A 16,296-nucleotide genomic window follows, 5' to 3' on the forward strand; every position below is an offset into this window, starting at 1 on the left:
TATTTCCAAGGTACAATATTTGAAGGTTCACTTGAGCCTTCAGCTTCTTGCATGTTGGCAAGACCATTTGTTGTCTACGCATTGTTAATTTTATAACTATCGACATTTTCTTTCTATCTTTAACTTTTGTAAGACTTCTTTTTTTCAAACTTCATTCCTGTTAATTTGATTTTGCAGAATGAAGAATTCATCGACTATTTATTCCCCGAGGAAAGCCAGACAACCAATCTCAAGATCTTGGAAGCTGCTTACAAATGGAAGAAGCAAAATTGTCTTCTGATGATTAACAATATCTTGTAGCTGCTATACTTCTAGCGTGTATATATGGGCATAAAAATACAATATGATATGGTTTACGTTGCTCTAACATGTGGGTTATTCTCTTTGAATCAAGTAACTACAATTTCCTTTCATATTTTTTGGCGAATTGGAGGGAAAAAGAGTCCCCCAGAGATCAATTAATAGCCTCGCGGAAAAGTGACAGATCTTACCTATGCTAAAATAGCATTCGATAAAAAAATTGAGTCACAAACTCAAAAATTCTTAACTCTCTACCAAGATCTAAGCCAAATTTGGTAAGCTTATCAGCTGCCTGGTTAGTCTCCCTAAGGGAATGGAGCCAAACAAATTGTCCTCCTTGTTCTTCAAAGGCTTTAATACTTCGAACCAAGTAGGAGCAAGGGTGATACGTTGTGCAACCCTGGCTCATAAGCAAAATAGCCACATATATATGCGTCTGATTATACCAACAACTGAGTAAACCCTCTACTCCAGGCAATCTGAATCCCAAGTAGAATTGCCCACAGTTTCACAAATACAACTGAACTTCCAAAAATGATTTATTTTGACACCACCACAGGATATATCCAAGGCAACATCAAAAACCTAGTCCCAAATTCTGCCCATAATTATTACAAACTATAATGCATATTCAAACTAGTTCTCTGAATCATTCACAACAACAAATTTGAAGAAATTGTCAAGCTATAAAATATTAATTATAAAATCCCTATGGTGAACAAAATGTTAGTTATAGGTAATTTTGTCCATAACTATGCTATGCCTTTCATATTTTGTCCATAACTACGTTATGGACATAACTATTATGCACTTCGTGTTTTATCCATAATTATATGTTATGCCTTTCATATCATTACAAACAAATTTTGAGTTTTTCTTCCTTTTTTGTTATTTGGCATATTCCAACTAGTTATTTGAATCATTCACAACAGAAGCAGATAACTTTGAATTAAGTAGCTACAATTTCCTTTCATATTATTTCAAACTATTTATATGAATTGTTCTTTCTTTTATGCTGTTTTGGGTATAATCCAACTAATATTCTAACTAGTTTTCTAAATCATTCACTGCAGTACATTTGAGAAAATTGTCATCTTTTACTCTGCATGAATATATAATTCCTGCACTGTTACTTATACTCAAGTCACATATGCTCATTAAATATTGCGTGAAATTGGTGCAAACTACATGCATTTTATTGATGCTAATACAGTTGACATTCTTATTTTTATTAAAATTATATTCATATATTTTCCATCATACTTTTATCTATCTTATTAATTGATTCCAACAACAAATTTAAGGAAATTGTCATTTTTTACTCCCCCATAAAATTGTAATCCCAACCCAAAACAAAATGCTACTTATAAGTAATTTTGTCCATAACTATGTTATGTCTTTCGTATTTGGTTTCGAGTTTTGTTGACAATTATTTGTTATGACTTTCATATTATTACAAACTATTTATGAGTTGTTCTTTGTTTTTTGTTATTTTGGCATGTTCCAACTAGTTTTCTGAATCATTCACAACAACAAATTTGAGAAAATTGTAATTTTTTTATTTTGCATGAATATATAATCCTTGCACAGAACAAAATGTTACTCAGTCGCATGTGCTCATTAAATAATGCGTGAAATTGGTGTAGGCTATAGGCAGTTTATTGATAATAATTAATACAATTGACAGTCTTGTTTCTATTAAAATTATTTCATAAATTTTCCAGTGTGCTTTTTATGTATCTTATTAATTGATTCCAACAACAAATTTGAAGAAATTGTCATTTTTTACTCCCCATGAAATAATAATTCCTACGCAGAACAAAATGTTACTTATAAGTAACTTTGTCAATAACTATGCTATGATTTTCATATTATTAATTACAAACTATTTATATGATTTGTTCTTCTTCTTTTTTTTGTCATGTTGGTATATTCCAAATAGTTCTTTGAATTATTAACAACATGTGCAGATAACTTTGAATCAGGTAACTATAATTTTCTTTCATATTATTTAAAGAGAAAAATGTTATGCATTAATAGTGTATATTGTGAATAGAATCATCCACAAGGACTACAAAGATGAAAATTGTGAATGGAATGAATGGCATACCATGGCTTTGATTTGGAGAAGAGAAGAAGCATCCAACCTGTAAACCCGTGTCTCCGGTGAAGCCACAAACCTGGCCACCATCAGCACATTACTCACGCGCGGGCTCGTTCCACTTCAACTCAATATCATCGTTTTAAGATCAAGCAAGAAAAACGACATCGTCTTTGGATTCAGACTCGAAACAAAACCCAACAATATCACCTCACACTCATCACACCACAATGACATGTCACTGAGAAGCCACCACGAGAATATCAACAACGAGGAGTTGGAGTTGGATTCACTAAGACATGAAATTTGCGGGAATGGAATTGAGTCTGTTATGTTGGAAGGACAACGGAGGAACGTGAGGTTGTAAATGGTCGCGTCAAATGTGAAAAGTGGGTGCAGGGAAAGGCTTAAGTTGTTGTGAAGAAAACGCATTGGGAAACAACCTTCGGGGTCATTAACCTTAACAGTCTGGGCCTTGTAATTGATGCTTTTAACCACCAAATCCCCCGAACCTAGGAGGTTTAGAATGGTTCGGTTCAGTTACGGTTGTCGCATGAAAGTTGGAATCTTGGGTAGCTACACCGATGAGAACTTTGAGTTTGATTTGTTTCTTTCAAACCAAATGGAAATTGAATATTGATTTTACCGCATGACATGGTGTTGCAAATTAGTTCCCCTCTAAGAGGGAGAACAAACATAATCAACAATAGTAGACACAACATTGCAAATTTGCAGTATATGAGCTTCTTCTGGTGTGAGATGAAGTGCAAAAGTGTGAATAGAAGAAGAGGTTATAGGTGCCAGTGGAATATTTTGTCTTTGCATCGTTATAGAAGCTAGCTAGAGAGCAATAAATGAAATGAAATTATGAAGACCCAATTGAATGCTTTGTTAACTTCTTTGGCAAACCGCCCTGTCCAGTAATTGACTAGAAACAAAAAAAAAATGAAATTCTACCTGATGTTGATGATCAGGAGCCTCTTTTTCCTCTAAAGAGAACAAAATATATGTTTAACCATATGCAAATGGGTTTAAAACCAACAAAAGGGGCACTAAATAGTTGCTCCAAAAAAAAAAAATTCAAATGGGTTTAACCATATGGAGTATCATTGAACAAATCAAAGTTGATTTTGTTCCAAAAAAAATCAAAGTCTTGTTAGAAATAATACAAGTTAACTAGAAAATTTTCATGCCAATATTTCCGAATTTAAATAAATATTAATGTATAAAAGAGAGATATTAGTATTATCAAATAATGATAAATTCTGTACATGTGTCTTACAAATATAAAGCAGTGATTTTTTTATAAAAATTATATATAAATAAATTGAATAAATGAAGTTTTTAAATTATAATATAAGAATGAATAAATAAATAAATAGAAAAAATGGAATTGAGATGTGAAATTAAATAAATAAATTATGTGAGTGAACTTCATACTTACCATCGATGATTTTATTCAACTCAAGTTGAATACGGTAAGTCGGACTAAAGAAAAATGGTAAGTCAAAATTCAAAATCATGAACCTTTAGTTTACATATATGGAAAGTGTTGGTATTAATAATTGATAAATTAGCTAGGTTTCCAATCAGAAAAAAAAGAAGAAGCTAGGTTTGGCTGAATTTAAATTGTAATATTTGAAAAATAAAAGACCATTTGAGTATACAAAATTAATATTAAAAATAATTTTGATATTTAGTCTGTGTTTAAACCTTTTTTAAATAACTTATGAACGTCTAAAAAATATTTATGTGATAAAAAATATGTGAAAAAATGTTTTATGTTTGGTAACAATTACGTGTAAAATATAGTTATAATAATGTTTAAATTCAGAATTTATTGAAAGTAATTTACGAAAAAAAAACATTTGTTTCTATTATGCATGGGGTGGGTAACCAGGGTTCTCAAGATTGAATATTGAGCTTGACATAGTAACCAAACTTGATGACCTGAGGAATCTTATATGTGGATCCATAAATTTTCTTAAAAGGAGTAAGAAATATTTTATAATATTATCACTAACAACAGAAATATTATCATCTATCATAAAATACGTAATATAGTAACAAGAAAAAATTAAAATACTTATATTTTTACAAATTATAATTATATTTTATGTATTTTCATAATTTGAAAATATTCTATGATTTTTTATTGTCAATACTATAAAAAAATTAAAGGAATAAATAATTAGGATTAGTGTCAATTTATTTTTCTTTTTTATTTCTTACATTTTCTTACATTCATTTCAAAACAATTCATCTTATGGGGACAAAATCTATTTTTCTATGGGATCAATTTTTTTTTATTATGTGAGTGGAGATCAATTAAAAAAAATCTTGTGGGGGCAATTGCCCCAACACCCTATATAACCTGGATCCACGAGTGGACATACATAGCATTCTTGGCTGTTAGGGACTCTAGCCAGTTGAAATGTCAAAGCTTGCTTCAGAATATGCATGGAGTCAATTTGCAGATTTATAATACTATTTATTCTTATTAGGTTTAGTATCTCTGACTCGCAAATGTTCTTACCAAGTTTAGTGTCTTTGACTTGCTCCGACCTATATCTCTTATTCTTTCTGTGTGTATGAGCTTCTTCTCTAATGATAGGGGTGAATATCTAAAAAGAGACTCCAACTCTGAAGTCAGTATATGAGTCAAGAGCCTAATAAGGATAAAATATTACTTGTCTTCCTCTGATATCTCCTCTTGCATAAATAATTGGGTCGAGCTTGGACGTGATAATCATCCACAACGCCCTCGGAGGACAATACAAGGTTGTGAAAGTCAGTTATTGCCACTCAATCTCCTATGGGCCGCGATATAATACACTACTTGTTCATTTTTTTATAAAGAAAAAAATCAGTTACTACCTGTCAACTCTATTAGACAATGTGTACCTTCCATTGATTCAAACTTAGTTTGTCCCAAATAAATAAAAAAGGAAACAAATAGTCTCTCTAATGATTGGATTCAAGAAGTAAGCATAATCATAGTAATAAAAACTAATAATTAATATTTATTGATAAAAAAATAGTGAAATAGGTCATATATGAGGCCCACAGAAGAAAAAACACTGGGCTATGTAACAAAAGAAGTTGGGCTGTTGCTTCTTGAACCAAAAGTTTTCTATTTGCATCCTTTTTTGGCTTTCGTCGAATTCATTATACCATTTAGTTGACTTCTGGAATGATCAATCCAAAAGTTTTAAGAAAGCTCTAGGAAGGTACAGGAAGCAATTTTTGAGGTACTGAAAGCATCAGCCTTGAAGTTGCCCACGCATCCATCAACTGTATATGGCTAGAAAAGCTTTGAAAAAAAAAGAGAGGCTAGAAAAACATGAAGCACATCGAAAACTTTCAAACCAATTTTCAGGTTTCGGCGTAGTAAAGCAAGAGCCAAGACAACAAGCATAAGCCCATAAAAAAAATAACTAACTTGTATGTCATTTTATATTTATTAACTAACTTGTTAGCTAATTTCACTAAATATTTTAAATCAATCAACTAGATTATAAGTTTTAAACTAGATTTGTTAATTTTGCTAAACACATCAGGTTGCTAACATTTTTAAGGTGTCAAATGCGTGAAAAATTTATTATTTTTCAAAATAATATACTTATTATGTTTTTTTTTTATAGAAAATAGGTACTTTTTTATAAAAGATTTTTTAGGAGTATCAACAAACAATTTAAATCAGATTAATTTCATCGAAGTTGGAATTGGGAAAGTATATTTTAGAAATTAAAATCCCTTTATACAAAAAAAAGTTTTGTGACTAAACTAAAATATTTTTCACAAGAGGAAAAAAATAATAAATTTTAAAATGAATGGTACTATATGGTAATTTGGAGGGAAGGATGTAAACTCCCAATATCCCTGCATCTCTCGGAATATATGGCGGGAAAATGTCCGCATGGTCCTTACTCCACATCACTCCATATAAAAGCCCTAATTCTCTTTCTCTTTCTCACACCTCATAAATCACAAAACGCACGCACGTATACTTTGCTCTGCTCCTTACTCCAAAGTGCCCCTCTCTCGCGCTTCGTCTTTCACCACCGTACAATTTTTCCGCAGCTTCAACGCAACCTGATCGAGCAATTCCAGCATTCACTCCGCTAGCGTCTTTCACTCATAAAATTTGGTGAAATAGTGGTTATTCCGCTCTTTATTCTCCCCCCTTCGTTTTCAATTTCGCTTTTGTTTTCGTGTAATCTAGGGTTTCGCATTCCAAGGTTTCCATGCTAGGTTTTCTCGAAAGGAGCCTATAGCTTATCCACATGCTTATGATTTAGTTTTTCTTTTTTATTTATTAATTTTGGCCTCTGTGTTGTATTTTAGGAACGTTTCGTGAAACTCCCAAACCAGAAGCCGAAGTTTCCAAGTGAAAATGGACGGTACGTTTGACGATGAAGCTGAACCGGCCGTTACAATCCGCGAGTACCTGGAGGAAGTTGAGGAACGGGAACTGGTAAGTCATTTTCTACATCCCTGCTATATATGAATTTATTTTATATGTCTCTGAGGTTGGTTATTTGATGTAGTTTCTTTGCGCCTCGTTTGGTTTCTAAGGCTATTTCCAAGATCTCTGTTACGATTATGAACTGTGCGTGGTAATGTTTTGCTTTTGCCATCGTTATGACAAAGACTTGTATCGTTACTCGAGTTTTGGTCCTTAAACCAGTAATCTGAACCTGATAGCTTCACTAGAAGATTTTGGATTATCTGTCTGTGCGAGTAACGTGACAGTTACTTGTTAGGGTTTTGACAATTTTGCGGAGGCATTTGTTAAGTTGGTTTGGTGAAATACTGTAAATTATGTTCCATCTTCCAACTAAATTTTAAACATCGTTTATCCTTGCTTATTACTTGTCATTTTTGTTAATCACCTAAGTTAGGGATCAGGAAGTGCATTTGAAATTAAATTATTTTTGCCATTTTCTAGTATTCTATTATGGACTACTACTAATGTGGCATATGCATGTTTTTTCATAGCATTATTGTATAATGATGACTGTCTTTCCTACATCTTCTGGATTGCTAGAAATGAAGCCCTTTAAATCTCCTGAAATCTTGTGTGTTGGCTCAATCTTTCACTTATGCTGAGATAGTCTTTAATAATCAAGATAGTTTATTATTCTTTGTCTTTTCTGGTTGTTTCCAGCCTTAATTCCATTGTTTCAAGCACAGTTTTGAGTATTAGGACAGGACAATGTGTATGTGAAATACACTACAATATTGTCATTTGATTTGCATCTAAAGTGAGATTGTTTCCTTCTTGTGGACTTTGCTGTATTGGAAAGAGGCTGCTTGCTAAGAATCAAGCTTTATAAACAATTGTGATTAGGCAGAAGCTATTCCACTTAATGTTGACTTTATTATTGTTATGATTGATTCTGTTATACCCAGAACACTGTGATTGAAATGTTGACAATCATTGGCTTTTTCATTTATTCAATTTGCAGGAAGCTGATTTAGTTTTGGGGGGTGATGATGGCAAGGAGTGTACCTATAGCAAAGGTTATATGAAAAGGCAGGCAATTTTCTCTTGCCTCACCTGCACTCCAGATGGGAATGCTGGAGTTTGCACAGCTTGTTCATTGTCTTGCCATGATGGTCATCAGGTAGTTCTTTTCCTCTGAATATAGAATTTTGGATTTCACTACCATAGAACTGATAATGGATATGGATTTTTTTATTAATGTTTCCTATTTGACATTGAATTGTGAGTATTACATGTTGTGCTAGGTAAATCATGTTTGATTTGATGAGGGCAGCAGGTTTTTTGAGTGGAGATTATTAATTACACATGTCTAATTTCCACTGGTGAACCTGAGATATTTTCCTCAAATTTTCAGTTGTTGATCTGTCACTAAATATTTTATCTGAAGTCTGCTGGTCCATGGTTACATACTAGGGATGTTACCATCTTACTCTTTAACTAACAAGTAGTTTGTTATAAGGATTGGTACATTTATCTACAGTGGCATGATTTTTTCTTGTGGACCATAAAGTTGATTGTGTTGTGAAATATTGTATTGTATTACATGTTTACTTATATTGGGCATGTTATGATACTGGGACTGATACACTTTATGTGGAATAGCTTGAGCTTTACTTACCTAATAATTAATTACTTGAATATAAACCCAGTTTAATTTTTGTGTTGATCCAATACCCATACTGATAGACTATGGTTTTGTTATTGTTGTGTTTTGAAGATTGTAGAGCTATGGACAAAAAGAAACTTCAGATGTGATTGTGGGAACTCAAAATTCGGTGAATTCTACTGCAAGATTTTCCCAAATAAAGATGTAGAAAATGTTGAGAATTCATACAATCACAACTTTAAAGGTTCATATTGCACATGTGGTCGCCCTTATCCAGATCCAGATGCTGAAGAACAAGTAGAGATGATACAGTGCTGTCTATGTGAGGACTGGTTTCATGAGGAGCATCTTGGTCTTGAGTCTTCTGCGGAGGTTGGTATTTTGGAATTTGATGTTTTAGCTTCTCTTAACCTTTTTATTTTGTGTTATCAACTTCTTGTACTTCAGTCTTCAATGATGAGATTTTTATGCAGTTTTTGGAAAATAAAAAATGCAAGGCCTTTTTATAAATAGAGTTGCCAGGTTTTATGTTAAATCATACTATCAGTTCATGTTGATAATAATCCATGTAGCTATGAAACCAAGGTATCTATAATGATGTAAACTGAAGGGTTTTTTCCATTGGTTTTTAGAATGCTGGATGTCCTGCTGAACTAATAGATTTAGGTTATTGACAGCCATTTGCCACATGTTTCTGTTGCATGAAAAATTTAATATCAGGCTATAAGTGTTAATGGAACCCTTGTAAAGTAGAAAAAAGACTTGAGCTTGAGAGAACCTACAAAATTGACATTTAAAGATATAAATAATATGATGCTGTTGATATGGAATTTATTTGCAATTGATTTTCATGTTGTGCTAAATCTTATTGCCATTCTTGCCTTTGAACGGCATTTTTCTGAACTCAGATTCCTAAAGATGATGAGGGAGAGCCAATGTATGAAGAATTCATATGTAAGGCATGCTCTGAGGTATGCTTCTTTCTAAAGTTATATCCTGAAGAAATATGGGCGGCTGGAAAGCAGCCAGACGCTACTGTCCAAATTAGCAAGGACAAAGGTGTCTTGGAAGACATCCTTTCAACTTGTCGGTCTGAAAAGCCAACTTGTGATACTTCATGTTGTTCTCCTAAAGTTGATGATGTACAAGCTACAGTTGATTCAAAATCTATATCTGATGGGAAGAGTTTGTCTCAGGGAGAAAATTGTAATGGCAGTATGGCTTCAAATCAATGCACAAAAAGCACCGATTTGCATGTTAATTGTCTCCTTAGTGTTAACATCATCACTGTTTCCCCAGTTTTACCTGGTAAACCAATGTTCCTTTCCAAAAATTGGAGACTTGCTCTATGCAAATGCAATAATTGTTTGGAGTTTTACGAGCAGAAGAAGATTGCTTTTCTACTAGACAAGGAAGACTCAATAGCAGAGTATGAGCAAATGGCCAAGCAAAAGAGAGAAGAAAAATTGCAGCAACAAGAGGGTGCTGAGTTAAGTTTTTTTAATAAACTTGGACATGTAGAGAAAGTGGAGATCTTGAAGGGCATTGAAGAGATGAAAGATGGGCTTCGTGCTTTCCTGGTATGTTCCCAGACACAGCATAGATTTCTTATATCATGTTCTGTTGCTCGTTCAGAAAGGTAACACGAGTTCCATTGGAAAAATGTGACAAGTGCAAGGCCTTGTTTAGTTGTGTTGTGGTTGATTATGTTATATTTTGTGACAGGTGAATGGCCTTGTTTAGTTTTGTGTTGTTGATTATGTTATATTTTGTGATAGGTATATGGCCTTGTTTAGTTTTGTGTTGTGGTTGATTATTTGTTATATTTTGTGACAGGAGTCTGCAGACTCGTCAAAGCCAATTACTGCTGCTGATGTCCACCAGTTTTTTGATGACATTAAGAACAAGCGTCGCCGTGTACAGTAGTGAGTTTTTGATGTCTTTGCCTTCAAGGACTTGTTAGTAAAAACTTTCAGACTGTTAAGAGTTTATTTGTATTGTCTGATGTTCGAAACTAAAACTCTAAAAGCCTGCATGCTTTATGATATTTATATTACAATGCTCTACTTGTATTAACTTTGACTTACTAAACTCGTTTTGGTTCCTTTGAGTTAATTTGGATATAACATATGGCTATTAGATTCTTAGACTAAAGATTCTTTTAGCAACAAATTTTTTTTGGGTTTCATTTTTTAAGAAGTCAATGTAGTCATAGACATTTGAAGTGCGTCTAGATAACATCTTCCCACACTCCTAAATCAAGTCCTGTCATTCAAAAATTGTGTATAACTCCTTTTTCATAGACATTAATTTTGGGGCCATTTATTCAATGCACGGAGGGCAAGCCCTGGTGCAGCGGTAAAGTTGTGCCTTGGTGACCATGTTGGTCATGGGTTCGAATCCAGAAACAGCCTCTTTGCATATGCAAGGGTAAGGCTGCGTACAACATCCCTCCCCCATACCTTCGCATAGCGAAGAAACTCTGGACAATGGGATACGAAGTTTTTTTTTATTCAATGCACGGAAGAGATTAAATTTTGTATGACCTTGTTGTGTTCTCACGTGAGTTTTTTTTTTTAAATGTAAATATTGAATTTCATATCAATTCTATTGATAGATCAATTTTTTTATATAAAAAAATCAAGTTAAAAATTTATGATTTAAAAAACTGGTGATATTTTATACAATTTAATGCATAATCTTTAAAATTGTTGAGATTTTCCATCGATTAAATATATGCAGTCTTTATGAGACTTGAACCATCTTTGTCTTATAAGTTGGTCTTGATGTTAACACTCATCAATAGGGGTGGGTAAGTGGATCGGTCCGTCTCGTGTAAGGTTTGTTCGCATAAATCCGCATTGATAACGGATTGGGTTAGCTCGCTTCGCATTCTTACACAAATCAAATAAATTGGTTTGTTTCCGTCCCACGGATCCTACAGGTCAAACGGGTCGGTCTACGGGTCTAGTTTTAAAAAAATTTTAATTTCAATAAAAACGTAACACAATTAAATTAAGTTTAACATAAATGTAAATAAAATCTTAACCATTAGTCAATTACATCAATAAAATAAATATCTTAATAAAAGAAAATTCAAGTAATAAATTTAAAATATGAAATTTAAACATCTCCAACAACAAATGATTTCATAGTGAAATAATAAAATTTTAATGCGGGCAACCCATGTATCCCGTGAGCCAAACCTGCATGGTCTGTGGGTTAAGCGGGACGGATCCAAAAATATGACATAATCATAGATCGTTTAAAAAAATTGGTATGTTATCTATGCGGATCGCGAGCCTTGCGGACCAGTCCATGGACCTGGGCCCATTTACCCACCCCTATTCACCAAGATGTGACATTTTAAGTGTGATAAATGTGGACGAGTTAATAACAATACATTATCATGCTTGCTTAGGAATAAACATCTAAAGTGTATGTAAATAAAAGGGATTCAATAACACATTTAGGATAAATTTAATTATAGAATTTGAGTTTAACGTTTAATTCAATTCCAAAGAAATGAGACATGAAAACTAAAGAATTTTTTTGTAAGAATAAAAATCAAAATTGTTTTCTTTATGGATTAAAAAATGTATCCTTTTTACATTGTAATTTTTGGATATTGTAATGTGATTTCATGTTAGTTATAATTTTAATTTTTTGAATTTTATTTATTTTAGTATAATGTAATATGATCTAAATTAACTATCTGCAATGAAATTTAATAATTATTATAAAACTATTAGTCTGTCGAAAATTTACTTTAATAATTATTGATAACTTCACTCTGGACATTGTTATCTGTTATCACTTATCATCAACCCCTTACCTCTATTGTTACTATATACTCTTGCCTTATGTTGTAATGACCACACATCATAATTACCACTGTCATTTATGATATGTGGATTGAGTTTTTTTACTCAAATCTATGTCTTCTTGCCCATGACAGATCTATAGTGTTAAAATTTATGAGTTTTAATAATCCTTTACATAATAAAAATATAAAAATTATGGTTTTAAGCCAGTCTTAATTATGATAGAATTGTAATTCTAAATTATAATTATATGTGTTAAGCGATTTATTGATTTTTTATTAGTTTATTCTTTATTAATCTGAAATCATGCTCCTTTTTCCCACAATAAAGGCTAGACGTTGAGCAAGGAGGGATAAACCGATCCGCGTTCAGCCTATAAACCTACAGATACCATACACGCATTTAACTTGCTAACTAATGATCGATTTGCTACCCAGTTCTGTACATTCTTTTGATAATTATTACTATTACTATTATTTTTCTTTCTCTCTTTTACAATACTCAGTGTCCTTTTATTAAATGGCTAAAAAGTTCCTTCTTTTTTTAAAAGAATTTAGTCAACAACTCTTTCACAAACCAATGTGAACAACGACAACCGATCTCCAGCAAGATTTGAAAATTGAATTTCGACGGTGATGAATGAAACCAAACCACCGTAACCATAGGAACATACTGAGCTGGAGCTTTCGGTAGAGAATCGTGTGGAAGTGAACAAGAAGAATGTTGTAGTCAGACATTGCAATATTTTCTTACTGCTCACTGGTCAATGTGTTGTATTTCTTTATGAATTCTGTAGAACTTGTGGACACCTAGTTTTTTTATTCTTTTATTTTTTCTCAAAAAAAATGTTTCATTATTCAAATTTTATTTATTTATCTCATATTTTATCTTCCACCAAACATGGTAAATCTCTGATCTAGATCTTCCCATTGACTGGACTCTCTAATAGTCCCGAATCCAACATGCCGAACGTTAATTTTGTCAACGGAGATTTTAAGGCAGAGGCAAAAGTAGGTTTTGTGGATCCCATCCGCGTCAGGAATAGGATTGTGTGCATATATATTCACAATTTCACAGTTTATTAATACCATAAAATGTAGTATTAAACTAGCCATATCTTGCCAAAATCATGGAGCTGTCATTTGGTCATAATAATTTTTCGTTGCGACAGGAATAGAAGTTTAAAAAATACAAAGCAGATTTTTTAAATGAAAATGTAAATTTAACAAACATAAAATAAACATATATATATATATATATATATATATATATATATATATATATATTGTTTTTAACAATCAAACTAATTATTTTAAGAAATTTTATATTAAAATTTAAGTTAATAAAAGAAACTGTAATAAATAGGTGAGTGTTAATAGAAGTATCATATTTTATTAGGAAAAGAGGAAACTAAATTTACCAATATATTCCATTGGTTATAATTATGATATTAGTACTTTGTATTATCTATGGTGATTATTTTTATACTTGGGTAGCTATGTTTGGGCGTGACCTATCTAAGCAAGACATGATGACTGTAGGTATTATGGCCTAATGACAGCTCCATCATTTCGGTACCAAAATATGAAGAGTAAATTATTCAGATTTTTCTTGGTATTATTCCTCTATTTTTCCACATCACTTCTATCCCTCTACACAAATAATGTTAAGCTTTTGTTAAAAGAAATTTCAACAAAAAAAGAGTCAGATAACAAAAATTGAACCTACACCAGATCAGATAATGAAACAACAAATAGGATTTTGTGTTCAAATCTGCAACACCTATCTGCCTTTTTGGAAAAAACTTTTGAAAAGAAAAAAAGAACATTTGCAAAGTGAAAAATGATGGCAAAACCAGATCTGGACGGTGGCGACGTTGGTGAGGTTGGGGTCATATCACGAGAACGTGGTGAAGGAGGACGAGATCGATTCACTACGATGCGAGGTGACGTAGATGGAGTTAGAGATGAGCGCGGTGGTGGAAGCACGATCAGAAACGGCGACGTTGTGAGGCGGTGTTCACCATCCTCTTGAGGAATCGAAGATTTCTGATTTTGCAAATTTGAATTCGTAGGAGCTTCAAAACGAATTGCGTTTCAGGTTGGGAATTTTTGTGTGTTACTATTTTGGCAACCATTTTAGTGAATTTTGTGAGCGTTTCTCTTTACGACTCCAAGTACCAGTATAGGTATAAGAAATTGATTATCTATTATTTTCATCTCATTTGTCGCATGATGTTGTGTGATGTCTTAATGTTGGTTTGACAGTGTGTATCTGTTTCATTAAGATTCATACAGAACCAGAGAAACAAAAGTTTGGTTGAGAAGTCCCAGCTAACATTTTAAACACAGGTTTACGCATAAGGGGATTGCTGTAACAAAAGTTAAAAAATTAGTGTAATAAGTAATTTACTCAAATATAAACCCCTATATTTCTATATGTACCACAATAATTTTATCACATATATATAAGAATTAGTTATTATTCTATCAAATACTAACTTAAATGTTAGAGTGTCAAGTAACTATTCTCCATCCACGTTAGTGAATATTAAAAGATTAAATCTTAGAATAAATTTTCAGAATAGCAGTGTGTAACAATTAAATTTGAATAATCTTTATGATTTTATTATATGCAAACAGCCTTTGGTTAATTTGTCCTTCATTTGAATAATATGATTATACAATTGTTAGATATCAAGTCAGAATATAATTTTTCATAACTAAAGTAAGTTAAAATATATTTTTAGTCTTGATATTTTTAATAAAAATTAATATTAATTTTCGTGTTTTGATTTTGATCAATTTAATCTTTAAACTTTAATTTTGCACAAATGTTTTTTTTTTCCTATCAGAAGGACAAAAACCACTGTTATTATAAAGTTGAATGACTAATTTGAATAAAATTAAAGTTGATTATATTTTGTTCTTGTGTAAGCACTGACGGATCCATAATTTTTTGTTGTGGGGCAATATTTATATATAATCAATATTTTAGTTTATGAATCATAGATAAATGTTTAATTTATATATATATATATATATATAATTTAGATAATTAAAATTTAAATAATAAATAAATATTTTTTAACATATAAATTAGTTATAATTAAATTACATAATAAAAAAATATAATCGAATATATAATTTACAATGAAAATTAAATAGGATTTAAGATTATTTTTTAATTATTGATAATTTATTTTGAAAAAAAAATATTAAAATTTAATTGAAAGATGAAGATAAAAGAAGAGATTTTAAATGATAGACAATTAAAAATTTTATATGTGTGTGTACAGATAAAAGAAATCTAATTTAAAATGAATGGGACAGATTTTTTTAATTAATTACAAATATAGTATGTAAAATACACATAAAAACAAAAAAAATATAATTTTTTAATTGAGAGAAAAAAGAGTGAGAATAAAAATAAATTTATGGAGGTAACATTCATATTATAAATAAACTTATTTTATTAGATTTTAAAATATAAAACTAAATAATAATTATACATACCAATCACATAAATAAAAACTAAAAGTTAGTGGAGACAATTGCTCCCACAATGATCAACATGCATCTGTCCCTATGTATAAGCAAAAACTGTCTCTTATTCATAATTCGTGAGAGATTTTTTTAGAAGTTAATTAAAGTCGTTCATACCTTTATAAGGATGTCTAAATTTTATGTTAGTACTCATTTGTTTGAAGATATTCTAAATTGTATTGATGTCACTGTCTTAAATGAAATTATATAAGCCTAAAAATAAATAAGACCCTAATAAATAAAAACCTAAGGATGGTGTGATATTCAAATTCAAGTGTTGTCTTGTTAGATACTATGATGCTATCTACCCGAGTCACGAAGTGCCGCTGCCAGCTATTTGTTGCTTTTGCCTTTTGCCTTCCATTATTTATTTATTCATGGTTCGATTCATCAGGAACTAGCTACCCTTT

At 31.5% G+C, this 16,296-nt stretch overlaps 1 protein-coding gene across 3 annotated transcripts; it reads left to right on the top strand.

The window, feature by feature from the left end:
* Nucleotides 1–6,348: 6,348 nt before the first annotated feature.
* LOC114377622 (putative E3 ubiquitin-protein ligase UBR7) lies at nucleotides 6,349–10,671 on the top strand. 3 transcript variants are annotated; one of them, XM_028336228.1, is made up of 6 exons: nucleotides 6,349–6,562; nucleotides 6,749–6,878; nucleotides 7,873–8,031; nucleotides 8,629–8,889; nucleotides 9,426–10,097; nucleotides 10,354–10,671. In XM_028336228.1, the coding sequence occupies exons 2-6, from the start codon at nucleotides 6,798–6,800 to the stop codon at nucleotides 10,441–10,443; spliced, it is 1,263 nt and encodes a 420-aa protein (XP_028192029.1). In that variant the 5' UTR covers nucleotides 6,349–6,562; nucleotides 6,749–6,797; the 3' UTR covers nucleotides 10,444–10,671. The 3 variants fall into 3 exon arrangements, with proteins under 3 accessions (XP_028192029.1, XP_028192031.1, XP_028192030.1); XM_028336230.1 differs by having other exon boundaries at nucleotides 6,349–6,559; XM_028336229.1 differs by having other exon boundaries at nucleotides 6,349–6,551.
* The last annotated feature ends 5,625 nt before the right edge of the window (nucleotides 10,672–16,296 follow it).

The sequence above is a fragment of the Glycine soja genome, chromosome 11 (assembly GCF_004193775.1).
Source record: "Glycine soja cultivar W05 chromosome 11, ASM419377v2, whole genome shotgun sequence".
NCBI lineage: Eukaryota > Viridiplantae > Streptophyta > Magnoliopsida > Fabales > Fabaceae > Glycine > Glycine soja.